This window comes from Physeter macrocephalus, chromosome 8 (assembly GCF_002837175.3).
Source record: "Physeter macrocephalus isolate SW-GA chromosome 8, ASM283717v5, whole genome shotgun sequence".
NCBI lineage: Eukaryota > Metazoa > Chordata > Mammalia > Artiodactyla > Physeteridae > Physeter > Physeter macrocephalus.
The window spans coordinates 76010469-76032516 of NC_041221.1; the positions used below are offsets into that span (position 1 = coordinate 76010469).

At 35.8% G+C, this 22048-nt stretch overlaps 1 protein-coding gene across 2 annotated transcripts in view; it reads right to left on the reverse strand.

Annotated features, from left to right (window-relative positions):
• FAM169A (family with sequence similarity 169 member A) overlaps positions 1-22048 on the reverse strand; it is a 72064-nt gene that overhangs the window by 13072 nt on the left and 36944 nt on the right. Inside the window, exons 6-10 of one of the 2 annotated variants that reach the window (XM_055086618.1) lie at positions 10612-10791; positions 5892-6020; positions 5268-5377; positions 2975-3014; positions 2308-2458 (exon numbers count right to left, since the gene is read on the reverse strand). In XM_055086618.1, the coding sequence (XP_054942593.1) occupies positions 2308-2458; positions 2975-3014; positions 5268-5377; positions 5892-6020; positions 10612-10791 (610 nt within the window). Of the gene's footprint in view, positions 1-2307; positions 2459-2974; positions 3015-5267; positions 5381-5891; positions 6021-10611; positions 10792-22048 lie in introns of both variants that reach the window. The other variant, XM_024127672.2, reaches the window with a different exon arrangement.

The window sequence follows — 22048 nt, forward strand, 5'->3', positions numbered from 1 at the left end:
GTATATGTATAACTGATTCACTTTGTTGTAAAGCAGAAACTAACACACCATTGTAAAACAGTTATACTCCAATAAAGATGTTAAAAAAAAAATAATGCCCCTTTCATTCTCAAAAATTTCAGTTTGGACAATAAACGATATAGTTTAGTTCTACCTGTGAAATGCCTTTCAAACAAATACGTAACTTTATTCCCATTCTCATCTTCCTACGTCAGGCCCAATTCTCTCTGGACACTGTAACTTCTTCCCAACTCATGTTCAGACTTGCAATATATACATTCTTTAGTAAGGTTTTCAGAACTATGTTTCTTTTTTTTTTTTTTTTTTTGCCTGCATCCATGGCATGCAAGATCTTAGTTCCCCAAAGAGGGATCGAACCCATGCCCCCTGAAGTGGAAGCGCAGGGTCTTAACCACTGGACCGCCCGGTAAGTCACCAGAGTTATGTTTCTAATACACATATCTGTACCAGTGACACTCCAACTCAGAAAATTCTGATGGTTCCCTATGGCTTGGAGAATAAAGCATACCTCCTTTCAAAGCCTAACATGACCAGACCCTTATATTTTTACCTCCTACTCGATGCTACCATTTACCTATACATCAGTTTTCCTTACCAACACTCCTCCCAGCTTTGTGCCTTTGCTCATGTTACTCCTGCAGTCTAGAACTGCACAGTGCAATACAGTAGCCACAAGACACTTGTCATTATTTACAGTAATTAAAACTGAGTGAAATTTAAAACTCAGCTCCTCAGTTGCACTAGCCATACTTCAAGTGCTCGGTGATGAGCAAACTTGAGTAGTGGCTGCCATGCTGGACAGGGAAGGGCAGACAAAGAACATGTCCACCATGACAGAAGGTTCTTTGAACAGCCCTGGTGTAGACCAGGGGTCAACAAACTTTTCCTTTAGGTTTTGTGAGCCATATGGTCTCTGAACAACTACTCAACTCCAACAGGGTAAAGCAAAAGGGACCATAATAAACACGTGAACTAATAAGCACAGATGTGTTACAATAAAATTTTATTTACAACAATAGGTGGTGGGCCAGATTTGGCCTATAGACCATAGTTTGTAGACCCTCGAACTAGAAAAGAAAGTCTTTTTTCCCAACTCTGCTTGTTGAGTTTCTACTTATCTTTGAAGCCCTGGCACAAATGTCAAATTTCTCTATCCCCTCAATTAGAATCAATCACATCCTCCTTTGCATCCATAGCACTTTGCACTTCTATTATTATATCACAATCCACCTTGCAGTGCTCTTAACCTGTGTCACAGGTACAGATATGTGTATTAGAAACTAATAGTCGATTCTTCAAGGGCAAAGATGAAGTTTTGTTCTTCATAGTGTCTGAGCACTTAAGCATTTAGTCTCACTGCTACTATTTTATGAAAAGCAAAAAAAATTCCACAATAATTCTGAGATGTTCAATTTAAAGTGTACTGTTACATTCCCTTTTAAAAAGGGTATTACAACAAAATGTTGCTCAGTGAAAAAAACTATAATTATCTAAACTCATTACCCTTTTCACAAATTAAATATTTACTTAAATTTGACTTTAAAGTGATGAATTTTTCATTAAAATATAACATTTACATAATTATTCAAATTTAAAGTTACATACATAATGAAATTAGCAGAGCTACAGAATTCTCTACCTGAGTAGAATAATTTCACAACTAAAATGGCAACACTATGAATGGTTGACTCAGGAACAGTTAGCAGGACTATCAGAGCAAAAGCCTAATTTAAGTATAAAATTGAAAATCTTGCTTTCTTTAAGATTCAAAGGAAGATGGAGAATAACGTTTTGATCCAAGTGTTCTGTTGATTCAGCTGGCTATTAAGTTTCTGGAGGAGTTGATAATACCATTTATGGCTATCACTAATTTGTTATATTCTATAACCCAGTAAAATGAATTAGTTATTAAGTAAAATTGAGGGTTTTTTAAATTGACTAAACCTCAGCACTGCTAAAAACCATAGCTACTGTCAAATTCAAAGTTGACAATAATGACTCATTTGGGATAATATAATCACTAGAATATTCTCCTGGATTTTCACACAAGAGACTAAATCATGAGTTTATTCCACTCTCTTACTAGCAACTTCTCCCTATACCACTGTCAAAGTGACACTTATCAAGTGTAATCAATAATCTTGTGGAAGAACTCAAGTACAAAGTTCTACACCAAGGTCATTTACTACACAAACAATACAATAAACTTCATCTTAAAAACTAAATACTAATAATATGAAAATAAGAATAAACAAAATAGCGAGAGTAAAATAAACAATACTTCACTTGTTCACTGAAGCTGTAGGTGAAGTCTGGGGAGTCTTTTCATCTTCCCCTTGAGGACTACTATATTCAGAATCCTGAAACCGTTTTCCAATCTTTGGCCGCTTTAGATGAGTACTTCGAGTACGAGTGGAAACAGGTGTTTTACCGTGACCTGAGGAAAAAACGGCAAAACTATAATTGATTGATTATGTATTCAAAGGATTACCTATTAAAATACACAGAAATGAAAAAAAACCACAGAAATGTAAGAACTACGCTAGTTTACCTAAATCCCCAACATTACACACTTCCTCTCTGTCACTTCAGGTTAAGAAACCATGTCAGTGTCTTTTTCTAAATTATGAAATAACCTTGTCAGTATTCATTCCTCACATTTCTGTGTTACCTTGAGCTTTTTGCAAAGTGTTTCTGCATTTTCACTTAGACCCTCTTCCAATAATCTCGGGAAATAAACAAGGTAGACATTACTGTCCCTATTTTACAGGTAAGGAAATGAAAACAGAAAAGGCAAAATAGCTTACCTAACTGTTCACACAGCAAAATCAGTGGTAAAAGAACCCAGATCTAGATTTTAGGGCTGGAGAAGTCTTCACTTTATTCTAAGGGACACACACACTTAATTCTAACTGTCTCAAACACTTACTAATAGACCAGCTGAATTTCTTACCTTCAGAAGTACTTGCAAAGGCATCTTTAAGAGAATCCATCTAAAACAGAGATACAGATTAAAACCACAAGTTTTAGATCCTTTCTTCTCCCTATGGATCTACTTCATACAGTTACAAAGAAAAACTTTTTAATAGCACCTTTTGTACTCACTATTCATCAACTAAGAAACGTAGGAAGTAAAAAAGCTATATTATAGCTTCAGTTTATTATGAGCTTAAGAACTTAGGAAGCCATCTAATATGCTATAGTGATACACGGGGTTTCTGAATGTTCTGTTCTTGGCTCCCTTCTCTTCTCAGTCCACATCCTCCTCCTATGTAACTGTATCTACCACCTTTACTTCAACAGCTATATGCTGATGAATCCAGATATACAATTTAATCTCCCCAACTTTTTTCCCGATTTTCAAAGCTCTATTTCCAGTGAAATCTCTCTCCAGCGGATACTCCACCAATTTCACATCCAACCTGTCCCAAACTGAAATTTTACATTTTCCCAATATTATCCTCTATCTTGGTTAATGGCAATAACAATTCAGTATGCCATTCCAACCAAAATCCTGTGAGGCAGTAGTGCCTTCTTCTTGTCCCTCATTCAATCAACCACAAAGCCTGTCAACTTTGACTCTGAAGAATCTCTCAAAACTGCCCCCTCTTTTGTACTACCAATGCTTTAATTCAAGCATTTATCATCTTTATCATGAAGGTGTACACGTTATACATGTACAATTTTTGTCAATTATACCTCAATAAAGCTAAAAAAAATTTATGTAGTCAAAATAAACAAACAAAACCACTTCCCCATGTGGTTACTGATTTTAAAAAAAAGATAAAATAAATAGTTTAATATGAGAAATATTTTCCTTGAATTAATTAAAATATTAAAGTAATATAAGGAATATGAATTTCTAAAATGAAAAAAAGTCTAATTTATATTGCCAACCTTATAATATGGTGAAATTTTAATATGTTCTCATTAAAATGACGCATTTTAAATTATATGGCTTAATATAAAAGTAGATCATTGCTCGCACCACATGTATGAGAAGAGTAGATTTTTCTACTTTCCCTGGTCTATGATATCTGACCAGGACTAAAATGAATTTGAATATATCTGAGGAATTTGGAATGCAGTATAACAGAACTGGGGCTCATTCTGAAGTCTGAAATTCCAAAGGTAGAAAAAAAAACACAAAAAAACTGAACTCCTTATATATAGTTACTGCATCAATATTATTTATATTATCCTTAAAAATGTTTTAAAAAACTTTTACTCAAATAGTCAACACTCATGCTAACTAAGACAGGAGAAAAGAGGCACAAATAATTCCCCAAAGCGCTTGTGTCTCTGAAACGTACATGCATTTACGTAGACATATTCAACACTCACTAAAAATATATTCAGATACCCCTGTACAAAACAAATATGACTGTATTAAATGCCACCAAAACAAAACACTGCATAAAAATAGACCTCTAGGATCCCATCAATGAACCTGTATTTTAAGTAATATCAAGTAGTTTCTAGAAAAGTACCTGGTAAGTCCTCTGGAATTCAGTAATGGGACCTGCCCTTCTACTTTCAGGTTACCTACTATTTGCAAAGTATATTACATTCTACAAAGACCTAACGTGTATAGCCTCAGACTTCCCAAAATAACTTCATAACCTTTGACCCACTACTAATTCCACTTCTAGAAATTTATCTGTGCAAGGAAATAATTACATTTGCACAAAGATTCATGTATAAATGCATTCATGGCTGGGTCACTTATAAATATAAAAAACTTAAGTATAAATATTAAGGAAACAAATGCTGATATTTATATATAATAGAATAGTGTACTATTTAACAACGATTTAAAACAGTGATGACATAGAAAATGCTTTACAATATTATGTTAATGGAGAAAAGCAGTTAGAAGCAGCATAAAAGAATTTAAAAAATGAAACGTGCAGATACGTTTCATAATATATATTAAGTACATATATAAAAATGTTAATTGCTACATCTAAGGTAATAGAATTATAGCTTTTTATTTTCTTCTATATTATTTTGTGTATTCCAAATTATTTTTCAAAGAAAATTAAATCTTAGAAACCAACTAACAGAAAATGCCAAGTAACTAACACAACAGAAGTTACATACGTCTGTTGAATGAACAATAACATTAAAAAAGTTAAATATTAGCTGAACCTCTTTTTTTATTTTATTTTATTTTATTTTTTTTGAACCTCTTTTTTTAAAACAGCAAAATTATTATTTCCTACAGTAAACAACAGTGTACCTACAGTTAGCTGCATCTCACTAGACAGACTGTCTTCAGCTCCTGCTTCATAGTCGGGAACAGATGCAAGACCATATTCTCCAGACACAGGTCTTTTAGCTTCATTTTGAGAAACTGCTGTGTGTAAAAGAATTTTTTAAATTGTAAACCAGTTAGTGCCTGCTGTTAATTGTAACACTCTTTGTACTGATTTTTACAAAGCCCTAAAGAAGGGTGTTGAAAATCCAAGTGTGGGATATCCCCTTCACCAATATCTTATAATGAAGCCTTGCAATTGTAAAGAGTCTTAAACAGTTATCTGTATTTAGTGACTTCAAGGGGAGATGCATGAAACTGAGTACTACCTTTGATCCACCGATGCCTATTCTATGCTGTTTGAGTAAACTATGTTTATTTCTTATCCACCAATTCCTACTGGACTACTGGGCTACATTCTACTGGACTATTCTAGGTCCTCTATTAGTGACTCAAATGTTTACATATAACAAAAATTCAAAGTTTAGAAAAGGTGGTCTGTTACTAGAGAGACCACATTACAATACACCACTACTCTGGACTACAAGACACAACCATTATTAGGCACTGCTTTTTTAAGTTGGACTTGTGTTCAAATTGAAAACATTCTTACCCGTAATTTTAAATGTTTCTCTTTGTAATGCTCTGGTGATTGGTATTCTCTGGTACCAGTGTCCAACACCTTCAACTTCCCAAAGCAGTTCATGGTCTCCTGGATATTTTTCAAAGTACTGGTTGCAAGCTGAAAAACACATTGAAAGTTTTCTAGAAATCCCCAAAATCAAATGTTTGGGCAAACAGAAGATGGAAAGTAAGCTGCCCAAGTCACTTAATGAGGCTAGCATAACTTTGATACCAAAAACACCAAGGAAACTCAAGAAAATTATACAGCAGTCTCATTTATGAATAAACAAAGATAAAGATGATAAACCTCACCAGTTGCAAAGGAAATATAAGATGAAACAGCAAGATTCCATTTTAACACCCATCAGATAATAACAAGCATCAGAAAAATAAGGGAAATGGAAACTCCCACGCTGCTCGTGTGAGAACAATTTTAAAGTGCTTATTAGGCAAGTTGAAGAAAAATATTTTATGATCCAATTCTACTTCTAGGTATATACTGTAATGACTTATACATATGCGGAAGAAGGCATCTATAAAGATCATTACAGGACTGTTTTAGGGAGCACAACCTCGGTGCCCATCATTAGGGGATATATGAATAAATTATGTATACAATAAAATACTATACAGCAACTACAACCAATAAACTACAGCTACATATAATCAACGCTGAAAAATCTAAAAAAAAAAAGTCAATAAAAAAAATATTACCTACAAAAAGATGTCATTTTAAAAGTTTAAAAACACATTAAACAAAATGATGCAGCATCTAAAAAAAACAAAATAATGCCATTTGCAGTGACATGGATGGACCTAGAGATTGTTATACTGAGTGAAGTAAGACAGAGAAAGACATCATATGATACCGCTTATATGTGGAATCTAAAAAAAGGTACAAATGAACTTATTTACAGAACAGAAATAGAGTCACAGATGTAGATAACAAACTTATGGTTACCAAGGGGGAAAGGGGTGGGGGAACGGATAAACTGGGAGACTGGGTAGTGTACACTACTATATATAAAATAGATAATAAGAACATACTGTCTAGCACAGGGAACTCTACTCAGTACTCTGTAATGACCTAAATGGGGAAAACAATCTAAAAAAGAGTGGGTATATGTATAACTGACTCACTTTGCTGTACAGCAGAAAGGAACACAACATTGTAAATCAACTATACTCCAATAAAAATTAATTTAAAAAATAAAAAATAATAAAATAATTTTAAAAATAATGCAGCCTCTGTGGAAAATGGTTTGACAATTCTTCAAAAAGTTAAACATAGAATTATAACCCAGCAATTCCACTCTTAGGTTTATATCCAAAAGAACTGGAAGCAGGGACTCAGATATCTGCACACCCATGTCCACAGCACCATCGTTCATAGAAACACAGAAACACCATTATTCACAGAAACACAGAAAGGTAGAAACAACCCAAGCATCCATCAATAGATAAATGGATAAACGAAATGTCACATATTCACACAATAAAAATCTACTCAGCCATAAGAAGGAATGAAATTTTGATATATGCTACAAAAAGGATGGAACTTAAACATTATGCTATGTGAAATAAGGCACAGAAGGGCAAATATTGTATGAATCCACTTACGTGAGGTACCTAGAATATGCAAATTCATGACAGACAGCAGAAAAGAAGTTAGAGAACGAGGGGAGAGGAGAAGGGGGATTATTGTTTGAAGGGCACAGAGTTTAGATTGGGGATGATGAAAAAGTTTTGGGTATAGACAGTGATGATGGGGAAACAGTATTGGGAATGTGGTTAATGCCACTGAATTGTACCCCTACAAATGGTTAAAATGATAAATGTTATGTTATGTATATTTTATGACCAAAAACTGTTGAGGAGACACTGCTCTGGGAAAGATCCCCGGTGTTCTCCTTACTTACTGCAAGGGGTAAGTTCTCCCACTCTTTGGCTTGGTGTGTCTTCTGGCTCAACAACCACCAAGAGGCGAACCCAGTTTCCGGGCACCACCTCTAATAGGGCAAATGAGGGGAACTTCAGTGCTATTTAAATTATATTTTGGGAAGTGTGAAAATCTAAAGTACCTGTTTAAATAAGAATATATAAAAAATAAATCTAAAATTATTATTTTTAAAAACTGTTTAAACTTCTTAAAATAAAAAAGCACAAGAAATAATGCTTTATAGTGTTTATAGACATAGACTTATGTGTGAAAACATGGGCAGGAAGGATATACATCAGCTTGAGGAACACAATTATCTCTGGGGAGGAAAGAAGAAAGGGGAATGGGATTAGGGAGTGGTCCAAAGAGAACATCAACTGTATCTACATTTTGTTTAGGTCTCCCCAAAAATAAATGAAAACAAATATGGCAAAATCTTAACATCTGTTAATCTGGACACTGGATATGTGGACACAAGGATACCATTTGCTCACTTTTTCCCCACATATTTGACAATATTTCTCATGTTTTCTGGTTGTAGTTCCTATACTTATTAGGAAGGGAAAAGCTGGAGAAAACCAACAGGCCACACTGAGTCCTTTGCCTGAATTAAAATAACTAAACTAGCAGAGGATACCTTACATAATACATAAACACCTATAATTCATTTGGTATTCAATTTATTTATCATGAGAATCCTAAAAAAGGGTAATAAGAGAGTCTGCCTGCAGTAGATGTGTTTGCATTCCTCCCCAAATTTAGTAAAGCAATAATTAGACTTTAAGAGGAAAATCCATTTTCATATTATCCAAGGGTATACAGGGTTCATTCCATTCTCATGTATGGGTCTAGAGAGAAACTGTGATTCAAGATGGACGTGCAAAACTTGGCTCTTGTTTTATGGATTTCTGGTATTAAAAGGGGGGAAAGAAACTTAGAACAAAAATATCTTTTCAGTGGAAATAAATATCTGATGTTAGGTTAAAATCAATGGTAAACTATATTTTATAAAAGTTTTCTAATAAATTACTTTCCAGGTTAAATATTACTTCATTAAGAAAAGAGTAGTGCTATGGACTTTACACAAATGCAAATATAAATCCACTAATTGCTTTTAAAACACCACAACACAATATATCCACACAATGAAATACTAAACAGCATTAAAAAAGAATAAATAGAGCTACATGAATCCAAAGGAATGAATCTCATAATGATAAAGACGAATAGAAAAAGCAAACTACAGAAGAATTCACACAGTACATATTATTTATAGAAATATAAATTTTATATAAAGTTTTTTATATATAAAAAGTTTATATAAAGTTTTTTATTTTTTTTGCTGTACTGCGCAGCTTGTGTGATCTTAGTTCTCCAACCAGGGATTGAACCCCGGGCCCTCGGCAGTGAAAGCACAAAGTCCTAACTACTGGACTGCCAGGGAATCCCCTAAACTTTTTAAATATGTAAAACAATATGTCATTGTTGGAGGATGTATACATATGTATTAAAAGTCTAAGAAATGCATGGAGAAAATAAATGCCAAATTGAGGATAGTGCTTATTTCAGGGAAGGGAGTAAGCTAATTGGATAGGACAGAAGTTCAACTTATATTGGCAATGATCCACTTCTCATGGATGGTACATGCTGGATGATACATGAGTATTTTTTACCTTATTCTTTATATTTTTTTGTATATCTGAAATTTTTTTTTTTTTAATTTAAAAAGCCACCACAGACAACCCAAAGAAAGAATGGTTAAAGGATCTAAATAGACATTTTTCCAAAGGAGATACATAAATGACCAATAAGCACATGAAAAGATGCTCAACGTCAAATGCAAATCCAAACTACAATGAGATGCCACTCCATATCCACTGAGATGGCTCTAATAAAAAAGACAAATAATAATGAGTGTTCGCGAGGATATGGAGAAATTGCAACTTTCATACAATGTTTATGAGAACGTAAAATGGTGCGGTTGCTTTTGGAAACAGTTTGGCAGTTCCTCAAAAGGTTATGACCAAGCAATTTCATCCACGCCTAGGTATATATACCAGAGTAATGTCCACAAAAAAACTACACAAACGTTCAAAGTAACACTATTCATAATATCTAAAAAGTGGAAACAATCCTAAAGTCCATCAACTGATGGTGGATAAACAAAATGTGGCATATCCACACAAGGGAGTATTCTTCAGCCATTAAAAGAAAAAAATGAAGCACTGATTCATGCTACAACATGGATGAACCTTGAAAACATTTATGCAAAATGAAAGAAGCTAGACACAAAGGGCTTACAATATAATTATATCATATAATTCCATTCATATGAAATGTCCAGAACAGGTAAATCCATAAACACAGAAAATAGATTAGTGGTTGATTGCTAGGGGATAAAGGAATGGAGGAATAGAAGAGTAACTGCTAATTGGTACAGGTTTTCTTTTTGGCGTGATGAGAATGTCCTGGAATTAGACAGTGGTTATGGTTGCATAGCTGTGAATATAATAAAAAACCACTGAATTGTACACTTTAAGAGGGTGAATTTTATAGTATGTGAATTATATTTCAACTTTTTAAAAAAGTTACCACACCCCCCAAATGCCATTTATGTGGAGGTAAGGGCACATTTGCAAAATTAAGCCCTACAGAGCCAAGGAATATAATTTACTTAATATTGATATATGCACATTTAAAATATCCTGCAGAAACAAGTCAGAAGTGACAATGAGACAAGTTTAACTTTCTAAAAACTTAATCCAATTACCTATGTACATGAGAGAGGTCAGTGGATACCGCAAGCCAAGTGCATCTTCTGTAAAGGAATCGACAAAGTCCTCCAGCATATGAAGCCCAAAGTCTTTGCCTCTATACTTCTTTCTTACGAACATTGTATCAAGTACTGGCAGTTGGTAGCTTTGGGTAAGAAACGAGGCACATATGCTTCCTGCAGTCATAAAACAGAAATCCAACAATTTTTCACATTTAAAAGGCCACATATGTATACACATATAGAGAACATGAGTTAAATCTAAAATTGGTTAGTTTTTCTTACATCAAGAAGAATGTTAAAGACACACGTAAGTTTTATAATATAAAATGCTTTCCAGCTATTACATATCATAATGTATACGAGATGATGAGAAGAGCTATGTATTTTACGTTTGCCAACAGTATCTCATACAAGATAAACAACTATTACCATCTGATGAACTATATACTAGAATACATATCACTGTCCATAGACTTGCACAGCTTTAAAACTTATCAACTATTAAATTTTCAAATTTAAAGAGTATTTGGTGATTGTATATAGTTTATATTATAATACATGAAGTATCTAATTCCAACCTTAGTATGTGAATATTCATCTTTTCCCTTTACTTTTTGCCTAGTGATTACAGTCTCATTTGTATCTATTTAATGATGGCAAATAAGTGAATTAGTTCTCCAAATTTTTAAGGACTATGGATTAGGACTAAATGGAAACATCTGTTTTAGAAATGGCTAAGTCAGCTATCTTTCTGCTGTGAATATACGTTTTAAAATATCTTGTACGTTTAAATTAACAGGAGAAATGTTTGTAGTAGTAATTAAATATGTCTCTCCTTGTTACATTACAGAGTTATTCTGATTTGTCTTTTAAGAACACTGATTTGGGTTTTGACCCTCCAAATAGATGTGTAAGCTCCTGTAATGTATCTTAAGATAGTTTATAAGTTGAAGGCATCATGGTGGGGCGGCCCACTTTCTATTAATTTTAGTATTAATTCATAGTTAGCTATCAGTCAACATTCTACTTTTTTGTGCCTCAAGTAAAACAATCTATTATTCTCAGTTACATTATTCACATGATTTTGGATAATTATAATAACGTAGTTCAAGAAAGAAACAAAATTTCAGGTAACAAACACCTCACAAATTAACTTTTACCAATCATATCATTTGATGAGTGGGTCAATATAACAAGGCTTTTTTAAGTTCAACCAAATAATGAATTACTTATGATTAAATTGGAGAACTTCAATAACTTTTTGCAATAGACTCTAAGACTATCAACTAATTTAAATTCAGAATAGTTAACGCACATTGCTACATACTTAGATCTTAACTGCTGACATTCAGTTCGGATACTGCTAAGGGTCAAAATGTCTTATATAGTGATTTAGTTAACAACATTGTATTATATACTTTAAATTTACTAAAAAGGTAGATCTTAAGAGTTAGCACCTCAAGAAAAAAAAAAAGAAAGAAAATGGTAACCATATGAGGCAATAAATACATTAATTATCTTGATTTTGAATATTTCACAACGTACATCAGATCAAGTTGTACACATTAAACATACACAACTTCAAATTATCAATTATATTCAATAAAGCCAAAATAAATAAATAAAATTTTAAAGAATCTAACAGATAGTCTTACCAACAAGCTACTGTGACCATTATCAGTTTTTAATGCCTTAAAATCAGGGTTTTCTCATAGTAACTGCTAGAAGTGATAATGAAATCAAAGGAGACATTACTTTATAAGTAGCAGTAATTCAAAGGACAAAGCAAAAATGAGAAGAGAAAGCACTATCTAGTTCTCAATACCATCTGAGGATCTGTTGCTATTTACTATCGTGCGTGCCTCAGAATACCAACTATATGAAGTAAATTTCCCACAAATTAATTTTTTTGTTCTGTTTTCACACAAACATTCCTTTAAGTAGAGAAAAGGTAAAATCCAGCATCTAATAGTGTTCAAATGGTCAATTTATGGAACTAATAGTGTTCACAAAGTTTAAAGTTCTACCATTTACTCACCATGTACATATTCATTTCAAAAAATCATGCTAATTCTCTTTTGCCTACACCTTCAATACTTATTTTTGTATTTGTATCAGGTTCTACCCTGATACAAAGGCAATCAAATAAAGGGCAGAAAACCTCTGCCCTGTTACCAGAGGTTCTTCAGACACATCAACAGCTGCAGATAATAGCACAATTACTTAGTAAAGTAAAAACCACAACCTCCTAACTTAGATGAAATTTTCATTAAAATAAATCTACTAATTGAAATAAAATTAAATTTAGCATTGCATATGGCAGCTTGAATATTTATATTCCTCAGAGTACCATCTTTGGCCACCTTCTTTTCCTACATGCTCTCTCTGGGTAATCTCACCTACTCTAAAGCCTTCTACCATTTATCCAAATGCTCATGACCACTAAACTTTTATTTCTGTAATACATGAGACTTACTACAAGATGAATGGAAGAGCTCATATAAATGTAAATACAACAAAAAACACATGATCATCTCCAAAGACAAAGCAAAATTCAGTACATTCATGATAAAAATACTCAACATCCTCAACCTGATAAGGGATCTATGAAAAACCCACAGCTAACAAACATCACGCTTAATGGTGAAAGACTGGATGTTTCTCCCTAAGATCAGGAACAAGATAAAAATGTTTACCCTCCGGCACTTCTACTCAACATGGTAAGGAGGTTCTAGCCAGGGCAATTAGGCAAGAAAGGGAAATTAAAGACACCCAGATTGGAAAGAAAGAAGTAAAACCACATTTACAGATGACATGATCTTGTATATAGACCTTAAGATTTTCATCTTAAGAAATCCACTAAAAAATTATTATTATTTTTTAAATATTTATTTATTTATTTGGCTGCACTGGGTCTTAGTTGTGGCACGTGGGATCTTTGTTGCCAAGTGCAGGATCTTTTAGTTGAGACATACAGGATCTAGTTCCCTGACCAGGGATCACACCTGGGCCCCCTGCATTGGGAGCACGAAGTCTTAACCACTGGATCACCAGCGGAGTCCCAGAAATCCACTAAAAAATTATCAAAGCTGATTTTTTAAAAAGTTCAGCAAGGTTACAGGATATAAGATCAATATACAAAAATCAGTTGGGGACCTCCCTGGCAGTCCAGTGGTTAAGACCCCAGGCTTCCACTGCAGGGGTCACAGGTTCGATCCCTGGTCAGGGAACTAGGAACCCATATGCCACGCAGGACAGCCAAAAAAGAAAAATCAATTGTATTTCTACACACCAGCAATGAACAATCTGAAAATGAAATTAAGAATTCCACTTACAATAGCATCAACAAATAATAAAATTCTTAGGAATAAATTTAACAAAAGTACAAAACTTGTATACTGAAAACTACAAACATTTAAAAGAAATTAAAGAACACGTAAATAAGGCTTCCCTGGTGGCACAGTGGTTAAGAATCCACATGCCAATTCAAGGGACACGGGTTCGAGCCCTGGTCCGGGAAGATCCCACATGCCGCAGAGCAACTAAGCCCGTGCGCCACAACTACTGAAGCCTGTGCTCTAGAGCCCGTGCACCACAACTACTGAAGCCCATGCGTCTAGAGCCCGTGCTCTGACAACAAGAGAAGCCAACACAACGAGAAGCCCGCGCACCGCAACGAAGAGTAGCCCCCGCTCGCCACAACTAGAGAAACCCCAGGCACAGCAACAAAGATCCAACGTAGCCCAAAACAAATAAAATTAAAAAAAAAAAAAAAAAAAAAAAAGAACACTTAAATAAATGGAAAGACATCCCATGTTCATGGTTCAGAAGACAACATTGTTAAGATGTCAATACTCCCCAAATGGACCTACAGGTTCAAAATCCCAGCTGGATTTTTTGCAGAAATTGACAAAGTAATCCTAAAAATCATATGGAAATGCAAAAAAAAACACAAAGAGCCAAAACAATCTTAACAAAGAAGAACAAAGTTGGAAGACTCACATTTCCCAGTTTAAAACTTACAAAGCTACATACAGTAATCAAGCCAGTGTGATATTGGCACAAGAATAAACAGAGACTAACAGAATAGAGGTTCCAGAAACAAAACCTCTTATTTATGGCCAACTGATTTTCAACAGGAGTCCCAAGGCATTTCTATGGGAACAGAATAGTCCTTTTAAATGAATGGTGCTGGGACAACTGGATATCCCTATATGCAAAAAAATGATGTTGGACCCATCCCCCTTTCCTCAGACCATATACAAAAATTAACTGCAAATGGATCATAAACATAACTTTAAGTGCTAAAACTATAAAATCTTAGAAGAAAACATAGCAGTAAATCTTCATCACCTTGGGGTAGGAAAAGCCTTCTTAGCTACGACACCAAAAGCGCTACACCACCAAAAGCAAAAGTGACACATAAAAAGAAGATAATTGGATTTTATCAAAACTAGTGCTTCAAAGGATACCATCAAGAAAGTAAAAAGACAACCCCAAAAATGAGAGAAAATACTTTCAAATTATATATCTGATAAGGGACTTGTATCTAGAATGTATGAAAAATGCTTACAACTCAATAATAAAAACACAAATAAAACCCAATTTAAAAATGGGTTAAGGATTTAATAGACATTTCTCCAAAGACATACAAATGGCCAACAGGTATATAAAAAATGTTCAATGTCACTAATCATCAGGGAAATGGCAAATCAAATGAGGTATCACACCTCATACCTGTCAGGATTGCTATTATCAAAAAAACAAAAATAAAAACAAAGACAACAAATGCTGGCAAAGATATGGAAAACTGGAACCCTTGTATGCTGTTAATGGGAATGCAAAATGGTGCAGCCTCTATGAAAAACAGTATAGAGGTTCCTCAAAATATTAAAAATAGAACTACCACATGATCCAGCAATCCCACTTCTGGGTATATATCCAAAATAATTGAAATCAGGATCTCAAAGAGATTAACAATCCAGTGTTCACTGCAGCACTATTCACAATAGCCAAGATGTGGTAACAACCTAAATGTCCACTGATGGATGATGGATAAAAAAAATATGGTAGGGCTTCCCTGGTGGCGCAGTGGTTGAGAGCCCGCCTGCCGATGCAGGGGACACGGGTTCGTGCCCCGGTCTGGGAAGATCCCACATGCTGCGGAGCGGCTAGGCCTGTGAGCCATGTCCACTGAGCGTGCGCGTCCGGAGCCTGTGCTCCGCAATGGGAGAGGCCACAACAGTGAGAGGCCCACGTACCGCAAAAAAAAAAAAATAAATAAATAAAAGGTATATGTATGTACAACAGACTAATATTCAGCCTCAAAAAACAAGTAAATCCTGCAATATATAACACGGATCAACCTTGAGGACATTATGCTAAGTGAAATAAGCCAGTCACAGGACAAATACTGCATGATTCCAATTATATGAGGCATTTAAAATAGTCAAACTCACAGAAGCAGAGAGAAGAACAACGGTTGCCAAGGGCAGGGTGAGGGGGAATTGGGGAGCTGTTAATCTATGGGTTTAAAGCTTCAGTAAGGCAAGTTCTAGAGACCTGCTGTACAACATTACATCTATAGTCAACAGTGTTGTAATCTACAGTTAAAAATCTGTTGAGAGTAGATCTTATGTTAAGTGTTCTTACCACAATAAAGATTACAAAACATTTTTTAAGATAAATAATCTAGACAGAAAGGAGATTAGTGGTTTCCAGGAATTTCAGGGTAAAGGAAATGAGGAGTGATAGCTAATGGGTACAGAAATTCCTGAGGTGATGAAAATGTTCTTAAATTAGACAGTCGTGATGGTTGTAACAACTCTGTGAATATACTAAGAATCACTTCAGGGTGAATTTGATGATATTATGAATTATAGTAGGATGGATCTCAAAATAACTATTCTGAAAGAACCCAGACTAAAAAAAAATGTATATACTGTATGATTCTATTTTATAAAATTCCAGAAAAAGCAGGCTAATATATAATAATAGACAGCAGATAACTGTTTGCTTGGGGTCAAACAGGGGGAAGGAAGGACGGTTACAAATAGGCACAAAGAAACTTTTGGGGATAACAGATACGTTCATTATCTTGATTGTGGTGATAGTATCACAGCTGTATAAATAAGTAAAAATACAACAAATTGTAAACTTTAAATATGGTCAAGTTTTTGTATGTCACTTATACCACAATAAAGCTGGGGGGGGGAAAGATTTTTTTAAAAAGGCCAACTCGATTTAAAAATGGGTAAAGGATTTGAATAGACATCCCAAAGAAGACATATAAACAGCAAATACGCACATGAAAAGATGCTCAACATCCTTAGCCATTTAGGAAATGCAAATCGAAATAACAATGCCATGCCACTTCACACCTACCAGGTTGGCTATAGTCAAAAACATACATAAAAATAAGTGTTGGCTCACAATGCAACGCTTAAATGAAATGCTTATTTTTTCACTATTTTCTGTGCATCTATATACTTTTGCTGAACAAAAAGAATCATTGCTTTATATCATGTTCACTTTTTCTTAAATAGTCTATTTTCCCATGTCATTAAATATTCTCTGAAAACATTTAAAAAAGTATCGGCAAGGATGTGGAGAAACTGCAGTCCTGGTACATCGCTGGTGGGAATGTAAAACGGTGCAGTTGCTTTAGAAAACAGTCTGACAGTTCCTCAAAAGGCTAAATTTAGAGTTACCATATGAACCTGGAATTCCACTCTTAGGTATATAACCACGAGAAATAAAAACCTGTACACAAATCTTCATAGCAGCATTATTCATAATGGCAAAATCATAAAAACAACTCAAAAGTCCATCAAATGATAAAAGACAATATTAGAATATCCATACAAGGGAATATTATTTGGCCATAAAAAGGAATGAAGTGCTGATTCAAGAATGGATGAAACTTGAAAACAGTATGCTAAACAAAAGAAGTCAGATGCAAAAAACTATTCTGATTGTATGATTTCATTTACATGAAATGTCCAGAAAAGGCAAATCTACAGGGACAGAAATCTATAAGCAGATTAGTGGTCGCCTAGGGCCAGGTACCAAGGGCGGGGAGGGAATGGACAGTGACTGTTAACAAGTACAGGGCAGGGTTTTTTTGTGGTGACGAAAGTGATCGAAAATTGGTTATGGTGAAAGTCGTACAATTCTGTGAATATACTAAAAAAAATTGAATTGTATACTTTACATGTGTGAATTGTATGCCATATAAATAAACCTTAATAAAGCTGTAAAAATGTAAATAAACAACATAATTTATACATGTGACTCCAATAAACCATTTATAATTAGATTTTTCATATACTCCCCAAACCTGCTCTTCCCCCTGTTTACTAATTTTTCAGTAAACCTCATCACCATTCTACCATCGGCTCAGAGCAAAACATGAGATCTCATCCTTGACTCTTCCTTCATAGGCCATGTACAATCCATCAGAAACACTGCAGCAATAACTTCATAATTTATCTCGATTATGATGACTTGTACCCCCTTCTTTGCCCAAGCCACCATCACCTCTCACCAGGGTTTTCTGCAATAATAGCCTCTTAACTAACATAGCTCCTAACCCTGCCACCTCTCTTTCTGGTTTTCTACACAACAGAGCTACCTTTTTTAAAAGGCCAATCAGATTGTGTCACGCCCATGCTTAAAATCCTCCACCGGATTCCTATCACCCACAGAGTGAAATTCAGACTCTTTCCTTGGCCTACTGGACGGGTCAGGATATGTGCCGGTCTCTCTCCATCCCCGTATCACTCACTCCCTCTACTCTGGCCGCACTGGCTTTCTTGTTCTTTCTGAAACACCCTGAACTTTCTTCTGCCTCATGGCCTTTGCCTTTCAGTTCTTTGCCTGAATACCTCTTCTCCTGAAACTTCACATATCTCATCATTCCCTCACTTCCTTCAGAGGTGCTTCCCTGACCGCTCTATTTAAGACAGTACCCCCCAACACACACTCTGTTATTTTAATCTACTTTTTCTTCACAGACCTGAGAGCATATCGTCTATTTGTCTATTCATTGCTATCTCCTCCTCTTAAATGTAGGTTCTGTGATGACAGTTTATTTACAAAAATTGTATTACTATCTCTCAATTTCTCCCTCTTGCTCTTTCTCCTATTCACCCTTCCTCCCCTTTCCCTCTCCTTCCCTACCAATATGGCACAAAAAATAACTTTTGAATAAATGAATAAATTTCAACAGTACCATTCAGGATCTATGCATCACATTCAAGAACAGCTATTCTGCCACAACTGAATGACTCTCTCTTTTCATGGAATTACCATTTCTTCTTTGTCCAACCAGGAATCTGTCTTTCCTGACCTTCGTAACACCTTCATAAAGCCATCAATGTGTGACTGTCTCCACAGAACACAACATAAGTGAATTCTAAACAAATAATGTGATTATTTTTACAGGAGAGATCTTGTCATACACCACTAGGCAAGTACTCTCATTACAGTCTTCATGCTTTATAAATTGGTTAACGTAACATTAGCTGTTATAACAAACCAAATCTGGAAAGCTTAACATTAAAAAGTTTCATTTTTGGGGGCTTCCCTGGTGGCGCAGTGGTTGCGCGTCCGCCTGCCGATGCAGGGGAGCCGGGTTCGCGCCCCGGTCTGGGAGGATCCCGCGTGCCGCGGAGCAGCTGGGCCCGTGGGCCATGGCCGCTGAGGCTGCGCGTCCGGAGCCTGTGCTCCGCAACGGGAGAGGCCGCAGCAGGGGGAGGCCCGCATACCACAAAAAAAAAGTTTCATTTTTGTTTAAGTAACAGTCCCACATAGTTGTTGATGGGTAGTGGACAGCTTTCTGACTCACAATCATCCAAGAACTTTTTCAGTTACCTATTGTTGCCTAACAAAACAGCCCAAAATGTACTGGCTTAAAACAAAATTTATTATTTCATTATTTATCACAACTCTCATACGGTATCAGATGGGCCACTGGCACAGCTAAAGGTCCAAATGGCTTCACTCTCACAGCAGTAGCTAGCCAGCTGCTGACTGGAATCGCAGCTGGCCTTGCCAGCTGGGCACCTCAGTTCAATGTAGTTGCTTGAGCTTCCTCACCACATGGCGGTCTTGAGGTAGGTGTGTTTCTTACGTGGTGACCAGTCTCTAAGAGTACCAAAGTGGAAACTACCAGGCTTCTTAAGGTTTAGGACAGTGTCACTTGTGCTGCAGTCTCCTGGCTAAAGCAAGTCACAGGGCCAACATAGATTCAAGCAGGCTACACAAGGACATAAATACTGGAAGCACAGTTCACTGGGGGCCCTCACAGTAACACAGGAACTCATGTTCCTTCTATCTTGTGGCTTCTCCATCCCCTAGCTCGTCAGAATCTTTTGCATTTAGCAGACAGATGAGGAAAAGGAATGCATCTTAACCACTCTGCTCTGATGTCATACATATCATTTCTCTCATTACCATGGGGAGAATTAGTCACACAGCCCCACCTACTTGTGAAAGCAACTGAAAAACATAATCCCTGACTGGACAGTTGCTGGCCAATGACAAGAATACAGAAGAGGAAGCACAAATATTTGGTAGACAGCTAGCAGCCTCAGCTAACTTTCTGCTTTCTCTTATCTCCCAGTAGATTAACATTTCCTTTTCAACTTTCAGGAAATCAACTTTGCATCTCAGCAGATAGTACCTTTTGCTGGCAGACTCCTTTCAGTTATGTTTGCTTATCTCAGGCTATTTTCAGTAACGTATAGCCTAACACCAATATTCACAAATACACATACTCATGTTATACAATAGTTTTGACTGATCTCATTCACATTTTAAGATTACACTAACTTCTGTGGCCCACACAAATATCCACATCTCCCCCATGTGGTCCACCTTACATTTCTAACTATGTATCTCTACTTATATGTCCCATAGGAACACTGAACTTTACATATCAAAACTGAACTCAAGTATTACCAAATCCACTCCTCGTATATTCCCAATTTTAGTTAACAGCTTCCCACCTAGGCACCCAAGTCAAAACCCTCAAGATTCATCACTGGTTCCTCCCCTCCCCTTCCCCCCCACACACTGCAGTCACCTCACTCTTTCCATCCAGAAATCTCCCTCAAATCTGTTCCCTTCTTTATCCCTATTGCCTCTTTCCTAGCATTGGTCCTTCCTTCACCTGGATGACTGAAATAGCTCTTTTAATCAAAGTCCCTGACTTCAGAACACAATTTCTTTATCCATCACCAAGTGCTACAAAAATTATCTCCCTAAAATATTTAACCATGATATGCCCCCTAAATAAAATTCTTTGATCACTTCGTGCCAATAAGATGAAGTTCCAATGTTTAGTATGGCATTTAAGAACCTTCACAAGGGGGCCTCCATCTTCACCTCTCCCCACCCTACAAACCTTTTAGTCCCACCAGCTTGCTCAAGGTGGTGTTATAAATACACTTTGAACTTTCATGATTCTCTTCTTTCTTTCACATTTATACTCCATTCATCTGTTTACTAAGAATTTTCCTTTTCTTTCCCCTTCTCTGCCTACTGACATCCTACTTATCCTTCAAAGCCACTTTTAAATATCTCTTTCTCAGAGACACCTTCCTCCAGGCAAAATTAACTGCTCCATTCTTCCGTGACTACTACTGTTGATACCTCAAATACAGTACTTATCAAACTGAATTTTGATTAGGTAACTAGCTTTCTGTCTCATCCACTAGATTTTTGGTGCTTTGAAGACTGACCCCATGACCAGTCATCTTTGTGTCTCTACTGAGAATGGAATCAGCCCTACCTCCCCAATAAACAGAAACCTTATTGGGAAGTATATGCTTTTTAAGATGGTTAAAACTTGACCTGAAAACAAAGTACCCACCTCATTTCCCAATGATACATTTCAGGCAGCCACAGAGTACGGTGGGACTCCCCCATGCCTTTGCTTACCACCTTAAGAAAAGGATTAAGCCTAGACAGTCTCAAGGCCCTAAAATATAACCTCAACCCTTCTCAAACACAAACTTCCACTATGTTTTGCCTTTAGCTATATGTATTATCAATACTTACCATTTTATATCACAGTTTTGTTATTCCTTAAATAATCTTAAAACAGAAGGGCCAGATATCTGAATTTCAGTGAACAGAAAGTGAGTGATCTGCCCAAGAGGAGGTAAGATCATAGCTATAGCTCTCAGTAAAAAGGTTGGAAAGTCATAAGGAAAGGAAGAGAGGAAAGAATGCTTCCACTATAAATTATTTCAAATGGAAATTACAAAAACCAAAACTACGTCTCCTGGTATTGATCATAATTCCCTTTAGAAGTGAATCAACAAACTGATTTTAAAGTAGTTGTTGATTAGATTCTGCTTCTCCCATATGGTTCTTGTGCTTTTCCAAAACATGAGTCTTCAAACTGGATCAAGGTGATTCACAG